Genomic DNA, 12,774 nt, shown 5'->3' on the forward strand with positions numbered 1-12,774 from the left:
TGCCAATGTGCAAATTGGCAGCTGAAAGTATGATGTCTGTGATTAATGATATGTTATTATCAATATTATCTGATAGTATGAGAGAAGGAAATGCGATATCTGTTTTAGATGTATAACTTGTCCAGTCAGCATTTTTAAGTCGCCAGTAGCTTCTGGGCAGAGTTTGTTCAGTATTGGGAATATTAGATAATATAAAGATAGGATAATGATTGCTATCATAAAGGTCATCAGAGACTTTCCAAGTTAGTAAAGGTGCAGATTTGGGATCACTAAAGCTAAGATCTATCGAAGAAAACGTCCCAGAGGAAAAATTTAAATGTGTATTAGAACCTGTATTTAATATGCAAGAGCCTGTACAGTTAATTACATTCTCGATAGTTTTGCCTTTATTTGACGTATGATTGGATCCCCACATAGAATTATGAGCATTAAAATCGCCTACTAGAATGTACGGTGTAGGAAGCTGATAAATAAGGTCTAGAAGTTCAATTTCCTTTAGTGAGTGGTTGGGTGGAATATATACACTACAAATAGTGAGCTTATTTGGACACCATACGGTTATGGCGATAGCCTCAAGTTCGGTGGTGAGAGAGAGGTGAGATGAAAATAGTTCGCTGGAAACAAAAATTGAGGTTCCACCACTGGCTCTATTGCAGTCAGTTCGAACATAATGATAGTCTTCAAAATTTTTAGTTTAGGAAGTTTGGATAATTTGTAATTAGTTTCTTGTAAACATATGATTTCAGGTTGGTCTTCGGCAACTAATTGCTGGATTCTTTCCAAGCGAGGAAAAAATCCATCGCAATTCCATTGAATTATTTTGAAAGCGAGTTTTAGTTAGATTGAGAGGTAGAAAACTGTGAAGATGGAAGAGCTTGTTCAGAAATAGGAACGGTGGTTTCATCTTCAGTTTGGTAATCAGACGAGGCACTCCTATTTTCATTGTCATCAGGATTAAGTTGTCGTTTAATTTTTTTTTGTAGTCTAGTAATGCGGTTTTTAAAAGACCTCTCAGTTGATTTTGAATGGAGAAGTGATAAATCGTTTAGTAATCCTTCAATGTTAGAAGTGAAATTAAGAGCTTCTTTAAGTGGATCTGGGATGCCATATGTAATTTCTAGGAAAGCTGTAAACTGAGTTTCGGTAAGAGTTAGTTCCGATGAATTATTTTTGTAGATGCCTTGAACTGCATTGAGTGAACTGACTTAGTTTATGTTCTTCTGTTATTGTTGTTTTGGATTTTTTCTTTTTGCGTTTACAGGGAGTATTGGTTTTGACAAGCAAGGGTGGAGGCATTTGGTTGTTAGTTAGATCCGGTGTAGCGACCGGAGAAATTTGAAGTGGGGTGCTTGCATTGCTGTCAGTAGATATGGGTCTTTTATGGCCGTGTGTTAAGAAGGGTGGTGACTCTGTAATGTCAGTTTGTGTTGAAGTACTTGGAATTTCGGAAGAAGTTGCATTTAGTAAATTAGTTTCAATATGACTGCTTTCCGTTGGAGATAATATATCGGTGGGAAGAGATACGGGGGTAGCGGGTGTAGAAAGTTCGGTATGAGTTACTGTGATTGGAGCATTTGTACAAGCGTCAGCAGTGTGGCCAGCTTGTTTGCATAAGAAGCATTCTAATTTGTCAGTAGACACAAATATTCTATTTGGCGTGTTGTCGTAAGTTATTAAGATAGAGGTTTGAATTGAAAAGTTTTCGTTATCAGGAATAACATAAGAGACTCTTCGGAAGCTCATTATGTGGGCATAATCATCACTAAGTGAGCCACATTTAACGAATGATACAGGAGAAGCTATTTGTAATGCGATATCTTTAAGTGTTTTTTTTTTATTAGGTGCGGTATTGTGGGCGATACATTTGATATGAGGATACGTTTAGCTGGAGTAATAAGTCGCCTGATAGGGACAACTATTGAGTTTATGGTAATACTTTGGTGGGTACTCAGAAGTTCGTCGACTACTGCAACGGAGGTTAAATAAATACAAATACGATTATTAGAAATTCGAGATGCAAAGGTAATATTCTTGGGGGTAACAATGTCACCTATAGCTTTTATATACTCAAACAGAACGACATTTGGAAGTGCATGTAAGACAAGGGCTTGATTTTTATGAGGAAACGATGGAGGCGCAGGTTTAGTTAAGGTTGCGGCGACATAAGACTTATTCATTGTTACGTTAGTTTGTAAATTTATTTGAGAGTTATTTGAGGTCATTTTTGTGAGTGGTCCTGGATGCCAAAACCACTACACGTAAATTTTATTAATGCAACAGACGTCCTAGTAGAACTCTGTGGATAAAGTGATAAAAAAATAACAGTTACCTGGTATGATGTTACGCCACTGGATAATCCAATTGTTCAATTTATGTAGTTTACGATGCACAGTTTTTTAAAAAACAACACTGAATTGTTCGTAAATATCACATATTTCTTTGTGTTTACATGGTAATTAGTACAAACTAGTAATAAGAAAAAAAAACTCGTAGATATCAGAAATATCTACCTACAGCAAACGATAAAGCGACAACGTGTGCACTCGTTGACTTTCTGAATTTTTGTAATTTAAACATATTTTAAACCTTACTTTTGTAGCTGTCTCAATGGCCTGCGTTGGTAAGACACGTTAATTTAAATAAAAAATAATAATATTTTTTACACTTCTTTATAATAAATTACTTAAATAGCAGGAAAATAAAATAAGAAAAAAAAACGTGTTCTGTTTTGCTTACAGTATAACCGTTTAACCGTTATATTAGTATATACAAACGTGTGAGAGAGAAAGGCAATAAATCCTACATGAAATTAGTCAAGAATGTATCAATACTGCCAACATAATTTTAAGCGCCAAATTTAAAAAAAATGGAGATCCTGAACAAAATAATCATGTTTTTTTATAATATCCTATGAAATTAGAATTTAGTCGTTACGATATATATTTTCAGTGACCCCAAAGACCCCCCGAGTAACAAGTTTGGGCCAATTATTTAACAAATTACCATAATAGTCCAGAGGAGGACGTTTATTAGACCTGCTGCAGGCACCAAGTAGTTTGCACACTCTCGCCGACCTCATATTCATTTTCAGCGACCCCAAAAACCCCCCGAGTAATGAGTTTAATCCAATTATATGATAAGTTACCACAATATTCCAGAGGAAGACGTTCATTACACCCGCTGCAGGCACCAGGTAGTTTGTACACTCTCGTCGACCTCATATTCGTTTTCAGTGACCCCAAAAACTCCCGAGTAAGAAAATTGAGTCAATTTTTCCCACTATTTACCGAAATGCATTTTTGACATGCATTTTTCTTATGCACAAATGCAATTTGAGATTTCTTATTCATTACATTAGTTCACAAAATTTCCTGACATTCTCACGAATCCAACGCACCAAACTGCATTAAAATCCGTCTTACTACGCCAAAAATCGAGAGTAAGGCCTTTTCTGTGCTTCAATGCCTCGACTACAACAAGAAATAGTCAATTCAAGTTTTATTCGTTTCCGAAAAATTATAAGCATAAGTTTGTACCTACTGTCAATTAATCTAATAAATAGGAAATGGCTATTATCGGTGGAAGTACTCCATAACATTATAATGGAGATTTACATTTAACTATTATTAAAATATAATAATATAAATAATATGTTGTAACATATTTAACACAATATAACTTAAAAAATAAACACATTAGTTATAAATTCCAATAATTAACACAAACAAAATGTGCTAATGCCACTGGCTACATAATGTAGCAGACAACTGTGATGACTAATCGATTACTTAGCGATGTATAATCGCTAACGATTCTTCGGAATGATATACTTTCATGTATTACCTACATACGAAATAAGTTATGACAACTATCACATTTTTCCATTTTTGTTTTGTTGCTGATTTATTTTATCAGCGTGATATATATGCCTTCCTTGCCTTCAATTCTTGTTTTGTTATGCTAACAGATAACTTAAAATCAGTCTTAAAGTACATGTAAAATACACGATACACGGGTTAGTCACACGTCATACGTCAATCTTGTTGCGATTCGCTAAGTAATTATATTTCAAAACCGATGTTTAAAATAGCGACCGATAAGTCATCGAACGATAACTAATCGACAATTTATGTGGCATTCAGCAAAAATCACTAAACGATTAGTCAGCGATTGCGTCTGCTGAATGCACCCACTGTCACTAAAATAAATGATAAACGTCAAAACTTTTAGTAACCAAAATATACCTAAACGTAAAAAATATACTGATATTGTTACAGTTAAAATTCCTTTAAAAATTTTCTAAGTTAATTATGAATATGTATAAATTACAATAATTATTGAATTAAATAAACAAGTCTAAGTAATTTTATTTGCAGTTTATATACGATTAATATTAAAAGTGGCATGCGCTACTTGAATCTAACTTCAGCCCGCGTGTGATGACCTGTGAGTAACTTCAGCTCGTGAGTAATGAACTATTACTCACTGGTAAAGTAATTGGTGCTATTATCTATTAAAAAATAGCGAATAATGAGCATGTTATTAAACGGTTGTAGAAAAAAGAAATACATGTTTACCATTATTTGTCTTCTAACGTTTTAATGATTATATTTTACATTGAAATTTCTATTCTGCGAACCGATATATAGATCTTTTCTAAGAAAACAATCAGTTGTACGTTCTTGGAAGCTCGATTTCATCTTGAGTGTATATAACGTAATCAAAGTCGATACCAAATGATATAAATTGGCTCTAAAAGTAATTAGAGGGTAATTTGTTATTTGAAGTAATGTCTCTATACTCTAGACTACCTTATTTCTCCGGAATGTCTGGGAATTAAGGAAAAAACTCACATAGTCGGCTCTGAACGATTCTAAAATAACCTGATCCTATTAGCCATTAGAGATTTATATATAGGAGGAAGAAACAGTAATCAAGAAAACTTCTTTAATTGCATGAAAAAGTAATCATTGTATACTGCAGGTAGAGTACGTCAGATATATAGGTAGAGAGTAAGATTTTAGTGCGGGATTAGTCGATAATGTTTGATAACTTCGTGGTAAAGCAAAAGGGTCAATTGTATTACTCAAGTAGCCAGTTGCCAGCTCCTTCTTTTACGTCGTAGGTCCATCGAGTCAAAGGTCATCTTCGGCGTCCTTTATAGTGTCTGGACCTCCAACGAAATTGAGTATGGCTATCAGATAGAGGTTAGTCGAATATTATATTTGGTCGTATTATCTATATGGGATAGAAGCTTGGACTCTGAAATCTCAATCGGTAAAAAATAGGAGGCATTCGAATTGTGGCTATATAGGCGTATTCTGAAAATCCCTTGGACTACAAATGTCTCAAACGAAGAAGTGTTAAGACGAATTGGATATGGCAGAAAACTTATGAACACAATTAAAATAAGAAAAATATCCCACCTAGGCCACATACCTTAAACGATAAATACTTTCTGCTACACGTAATCATGCAAGGAAGAGTAGAGGGAAGAAAAAGCTTTACACGTTCCATAGGTCATTGTGTAACTCAAGGTTATTTGCGGAGATGGACAGATGATCTGAAACGAACTGCCGGGAAAAATTGGCTACAAGTAGCGTACAACAAAAAAACAATGGAAAGGAAGACTTGAAGAGGCTGTAGTATGTAGAAGTGTCTGTTTTTCTATTGTTGAAAGCCCATTTGTGTTCTGCTATTCGTTTGTCAAAGGTTCTGCCAGTTTGACCGAAGTAAGTTTTTGGACAGTCACCACATGCCAGTTTGTAAACACCACTCTGTAATTGCTTTATCTTTCTGCTCTTGTGGTTCTTAATGTATTTGCCTAAGTTGTTATTAGCTCTGAAAGCTGGTGTTATTCCTTTCTTTTTTATGTATCTGGCTATTTTTGTTGATATCTTGCCTGTATACCTATGTGATAGAGCAGAATGTACTGGGTTTTTTCTGTGATGGTGGATAGACTAATTAATTTCATTATAATATAAATGATAGTTATATTTATTTTATTTGTTTATTATATATTTATATATTCCTCTGTTATTTATTTCCTATTTTTTTTAACTTTGAAAGCAGTCTCTGGAGTAAAGATCGAAACGTCAGTAAGTTAAACATGTAAATAAATTAATATATTGTAACATTTGTCTGCATATACGCCAAAATAACTGTCAAAGTCGTGTTCGTTTTTTGGAGTTCGTCCCAAAGAATTATTAATTTTGGAAGTTTTTTGGTACATTCCGGCCTTGTTTCCACGTGCAGAGTTTTATCAATAGTTTCTGTTTTGTGGTACTTTGTGGAAATCTAGAGTTTTGAAGACAGCTTTGTTGTACAGAAAATGTCAGGTAACGGGGGCGGTCCTGGCCCGCCCTCGGTTAATTTAAATACTAATAATCAAATAAATAATAATGATAATCAAATTAATGTTTCTTCAATGGATACAGTATACTCAAATTTCGAAAAATATGACTTTGATAATAAATATCAACCGACGGATGCAGGTCCGTATCAGGTATTTTTGGAACATACCGATAAGGATCTTGGTCGTCTTTTCCTATCAGAATTGGTTTTTATTTACAACACGTAATTGAATTTATAAATGATGTTATTGATATTCATTTTGTAGGTTTAAAACGTGTTAAGGTAATTTTTAGAACATACAAAATCGCTAATTTATTAATTAATCACGAAATACTAACAAAAAATAAGTTGATTGCTTATATTCCAAAAATGTTCACGCATAAACAAGGCATAATACGCGGCGTTGATACCTTTTTTACTGAAGAATACTTGAAAAAAGTAATTAATTCCATAGTTCCAGTGGCGGAAGTGAAAAGAATGAAACGAAAAATTATAAACCCTGAAACCAAAAAAGAAGAATTTGTCAATAGACAATTGGTAGTAATAAATTTTGAAGGTAATAAAATTCCGTCCTTTATTAATATAAATATGGTTAATTTCCCTGTAGAAACATACATCCATCCAGTTTTTCAATGTGTAAAATGTTTACGTTATGGTCACAATATCATTCAATGTAAAGGCAAATCTCGTTGTTCTCGATGACGTGCAAATGAGCATTCTTCCGCTGAATGTAATTCCGAGTTGCAAATGTGCGTTCACTGTAAATCTTCTGATCATCCTTCAATTTCAAGAGACTGCCCAATGTACAAAAAACAACACGACATAAAAAAGTAATGGCTTTCGAAAATAAAAGTTTTAATGATGCCGAATTATCGATTAACAATCCAGATTATGCAAAAATTAATACCAATAATAGGTTTGATATATTAAATAATTTTGAAAACTTTCCCGATTTAGCACCAGCAAACAAAACAATTTATTATGCTCTTTAAATAAACCAAAATCAAATTCAACCGCATTAGAATCAAAAACAATTAAAAGGCGAAGAACTGAGACTTCTTCTCAGACTCCAAGCACTAGTAATTCAGATTTAGAAAATTCTCATAAAAAAAGACAAATTTCTCTTCCCCCATCTACACCCGCTCCACAACAGAATAATTTCATGTTTTGTGAAGATAAACTTATCTCACAGATATATTCATTAATTACGAATATAATTAATAATCAAGGAAAATTTGAATTAAATAAGATCAGGGACAATATCATTACAATATTCGATAATAATGAAGATAATTTAGAATCCATTCTCACAGATAGTGAAAATGGCTAATAAAAATATTACAGAAAAACTAACCATATTACAATGGAATTGTAGATCCATTTATAGTAACAAAGGCAGTCTTATGCATCATATTAACAACTATCATACAGATATAATAGTTCTATCAGAAATATGGCTCACATCCGGTCATCATTTTAGACTTAAAGGATATAACTTTATCAATGAATCTCGTGAAGATGGTTACGGTGGCGTAGGTATTTTCATCAGACAGGGAATAGATTACCAAGAATCCGAAAGTAATAATAATTTCGATGACAGTATAGAATCATGCGCAGTTTTTTTGAACAAAATTAATCTCTCATTAGTATCAATCTATAGATCATCAGATGTTAGAATAGAAATAAATGACTGGATCAACCTATTCCTTCAGTTTAATATTGCAAAACTATTTTTCTGGGAGAATTTAATGCTCACCACGGTATGTGGAGGCCAATTTCAGACGACAGAAATGGTAGAAAATTAGTGGAGGCCATGGATTATTGTGAAATAATTACATTAAATGACGGAACACCAACAAGGATATCCCCAACTAGTAATCATTCAGCCGTTGACATAACTCTAACATCTCCCCTCTTAGCCGACCGTATAGCTTGGTCAGTAGATTCAGATTCATTAGGTTCAGATCACTACCCAATCAATATAGAAATTTAAATCAATCCCTCCTCCTTTGTCATCAACCCATCAACAAAATGGAATGAGTCTCGTGCTGACTGGTCTGTTTTTGGAAATATTTTTGAATTAGAAACTAGTGAGCTCAATAATTTAGATAGGAATTCAAATTCAGTAGACAAAATCGAATTTTTCCTCAATGCAATCACGGTCGCAGCATCGAAATATATGCCTCTTAAGAAATCTTTCACACCTTCTGTACCAAGACCTTATTGGTGGGATGAGGAATGTTCTGCGATTGTTAAAAAACGAAAAGAAGCTCTCAACGAGTTTAAAAAACAAGGTAATTTTATCAATTATCTACAATGTCAAAACATTTCTGCTAATGTCAAACGTACGTTCAAACTTAAACAAAAAAACAGTTGGAAAATGTTTTTGAATAAATTAAATAAAAACACTCCTCTGACTGAGATATGGAACACTGTAAGATCTATTTGCAATAAACACCATCAAAAAAGAAAACCACAATTAGACGAAAGCCTTATTCAAAAAGTTCTTGATATATTGGCTCCTTCATCTGCTGCAGGTCCAATTTTTAACGACAACATTAATCAATTTTACTTCCATCAAAACTCAGACACCCTTTCAAAAAATTTTAGCTTTTCGGAATTACAATTAGCCTTAAAAAAATCAAAAAATACTGCACCTGGACTTGACGGGTTCACTTATACGATAATAAATAAATTGCCTGAAAGTGGTAAACTTCTTCTATTAAAAATTTTTTTTGATTGGTGGTTGAAACAAAAGTGATAATCTTAAAAATATAATTGTGTGTCTTCTAGCGAAACCTAAGAAACTACCTGACTTACCTTCGTCCTACCGACCTATTTCATTGTTATCGTGTATTACAAAAACTTTCGAAAGGCTTATAAAATTTAAACTCGGACATTTTGTCGAAAACAGATCAATTTTACCAAAAAATGGATTTCGTAGAGGTATAGGCACAATTGATGCAATCTCCCATTTAGTTACAGATGCTCAATTGTGTCTATCAAAAAATAATTACATGTTGTGTCTTTTTGTGGACCTTAAAGGGGCTTATGATGTGGTAGATTTGGAAATATTATATTCAAAAATGGTAACGTTTGGTATCAATAAAAGAGTCTCTATAAATATTTTAAATTTGTTTGCTAATAGAAAAATATTTTTGCGAGATAGTCATAACGTTTTACATGATCCAAGAGTACTTTACAACGGGCTTCCGCAAGGCTCTATTTTAAGTCCCCTTTTGTTTAACTTATACACTGCAGACTTGCATGATTTAGTAAGCGATGACATACAAATTATTCAATACGCGGACGATTTATTCATTTATGTCACCCATAATACCTACGATCGCTGCATGATAGACTTAAGACGTACTTTTGACAGGTTACAAAACTGGTTCGACGATATGGGTTTTAGTGTTTCACCAGAAAAGACAGCTGTGATGTGTTTCACAAGGCGCAGATATCAGTTAGTCGATAATTTCTCTATAGGTAAATACACTATTCCTATCGTAAAAGAATATAAATATTTAGGTATAATTATAGATAGTAAACTTCTATGGACCAGTCACATTAAGTACGTCAAACAAAGATGTGAAAAGGGAATTAATCTTCTGCGCTTCCTCTCCAAACAGAGCTGGGGCGCGGATCAACAAATTTCCTTAATGTTCTATAAGTCATATATTCGCTCGATTTTGGATTATGGGTGTACCTCTATGGTTCTACCTCCAATACGAACCAACTTACTCTTGATCGAATACAATATAGAGCTCTGAAAATATGTTTGGGAGCCATGGCATCTTCACCAAATCATGCCATTCTGGCAGAGTCTCAAGAACTTCCTCTTAGTTTTCGAAGACAGTTTTTAGCAAATAAAAGTCTATTAAAATAAAGATGTTACAACAGTTATTTGATCGCAAAAATTAACTTTCTTGTAATTGAGAATTTGACAAATCATTATTGGAAAAAGAAAAACTCTCCTCCTTTGGCAGATGCATTTATTGATACAAACTTATTTCAAAATGATATTGTTAATCTTAATAAAATACCATTGTATGCACACAGTTTCGATTATATAATTGACAAACCTATCACCATATTCCCTCGGTATTCAGATTGTAATATCTTAAGCCAAGCCATGACTAAATCCATTGTGAATGGTCTCGGGTCGAACTTAACTAAAATATATACAGATTGGTCAAAAACGGAGCTAAATACAGGTTCGGCATTTTTTGTTTCAAACATAAATCATATTGAAAAGTACAAAATCTCAAATTATTGTTCCATTTTTACCGCCGAGTCCTTTGCTATTGAAAAGGCACTAAAATGGTGTGCAACTCAAACATGCACGAATGTGGCAATAATTTCAGACTCAAAATCAGCATTACAAGCTATTAGCGGTCACCCAATAAACCAATTCCGAAATGCCTTAATTTTGAACATTAAAAAATTACCTAATTAGGGATCTTAAACAAAATAATGTAACTGTTTCGTTTATTTGGACGAAAGGACATTGCGGAGTCGAAGGTAATGAAATTGCGGATATAGCCGCAAAAAGTAGTCACAGTTGCCACCATATTGACAAAATATTTAATTTAAAAGGTTTGGATAATGCTCTCAAATCTAATATCAGAAGGAAATGGGAAACTGATTACAAAAGAATTGCAAATAAATCTACAAACCATTATTTCAGAATTCACCCTACACTTCCAAAAAACATTCCTTATTTCACCTTTAATTATAATAGAGCACAAATGTCAGTATTGACTCGTTTAAAATTGAACCATGCTCGCTTTCCATCTCACTTATATAAAATTGGAATACTTAACTCTACTGTCTGTAGTTGTGACAATATATCCATTGGTGATCTAAATCATATATTTCTAGAATGTTCTCTGAACTCTCAATCTTCTTCAATTCTGTATCAAGAACTAATTCATCACGAGTGTCCATTGCCACTAAATATTACAGCCCTCATTTCTTTCTCAGATAAAGCGGTACTAGATTCCATCATTAGTTTTATCAGAAATTCAAAAATAGCGGTATAGTTTAGAAATAGACAATATGAAATCATTTAATGTAATTAAGAATTTACATGTTTTGTGGCAAATAGATTTTGTCTGATGCCAGGATCTCTCTCTCACACACACACAAAACCTTTGTCTGAATTATGGTGGGAACTTAACTTAACATATAACATATTATATGTACAAAGAAGTACAAAGAGATAAAATTGATTGCCGGTATTTGGGTACTTCTGCATATTGAAGTACCGGCAATCAATTTTTATCTGTTGGTCCTTCGTCTAGTGCAGGGGTCTGCAAAATGCGGCCCGCGGGCCGCATGCGGCCCTTTGAAACTTTTTGCGCGGCCCGTCAATGCACTAATGTAATTTTAGGAAAAATCAAAAAACTTATGAAAAATAATAAATTAAATACGGAAAGACAACAGGTTTAAGGACAACAGTTGCATGGATCGAAATTCACTAAAATATAAGGAACTTAATAAGACAAAAAAAAAAAGGATAAGACAAGTCATCAGGGACTAAAATACCGAACAAATCGAAAATATTATAGGGAAAATCAAGAGTATGAAAGTGTTAAAAACTCTAAATAGGAAAGACCGACAACAAATACACCTGATAGCAGATATAAATGGAATCACTATAAATGACAAAAATAATTTAATAAATATTATTGAATATTACTGTTTATACACAATTATACTCGTTCAACATAGAAAAACCAGAAAACCGCGGTATGGAAATATTAAATGTAAAATCTGAATTACCTACCAAAATTACTAACGATGACGTTATAAATGCCTTAAAATAGATTAAAGATGGATATAGATTAGGATCAACACAGAGGTCCATCAAATAAGCTAAGTTAGGACTAAGCTGAAAGAACCTAATGGAAAGATGGAGACAACATTTCAAAGAGCTAACTCATACAGACACGGACAACATAGGGGAGATACAAGAAAGGAATGAAGAACAACAAGTGGAACCCATAACAAGAGAGGAATTAGAGAAAGCAATAGAAAGAGTAAAATTGGGCAAAGCACCAGGCAAGAATCATATCACTGCGGAAATGATAAAATTCATGGGGATAGAAGGAATGGATAGCATGAAAAAACTAATGAATGATATCATAAATAGAGCAGAATTACCAAAGGACTGGAAGAAAGACACTATATTACCAATACACAAACAGGGAGGCAAGAGGAGGAACTGTAATAATTACCGAGGTATCACCATATCAAGTATCCCTGGGAAGGTATTAGCAAGAATAATAAAGACAAGAATAAAAACCCAAATAGAAACAACTATGGAAGACACACAGTGTGGATTCAGGAAGGACAGAAGCAAGCAAGACCTAATATTCACATTAAGACAAGTAGGTGAGAAGGTAATCAAGAAGA

The 12,774-nt window shown here is 33.5% G+C and overlaps 2 protein-coding genes across 3 annotated transcripts in view; both read left to right on the plus strand.

Annotated features, from left to right (window-relative positions):
• Nucleotides 1-824, plus strand: part of LOC126889671 (uncharacterized) — a 117,871-nt gene extending 117,047 nt beyond the window's left edge. Inside the window, exon 3 of the mRNA XM_050658195.1 lies at nt 747-824. Within this exon, the coding sequence (XP_050514152.1) occupies nt 747-824 (78 nt within the window). The remainder of the gene's footprint in view (nt 1-746) is intronic.
• LOC126882878 (sex peptide receptor) overlaps nt 1-12,774 on the plus strand; it is a 1,311,932-nt gene that overhangs the window by 670,777 nt on the left and 628,381 nt on the right. The gene's annotated exons all lie outside the window — the stretch shown is intronic.

The sequence above is a fragment of the Diabrotica virgifera genome, chromosome 1 (genome assembly GCF_917563875.1).
Source record: "Diabrotica virgifera virgifera chromosome 1, PGI_DIABVI_V3a".
Taxonomy (NCBI): Eukaryota; Metazoa; Arthropoda; class Insecta; order Coleoptera; family Chrysomelidae; genus Diabrotica; species Diabrotica virgifera.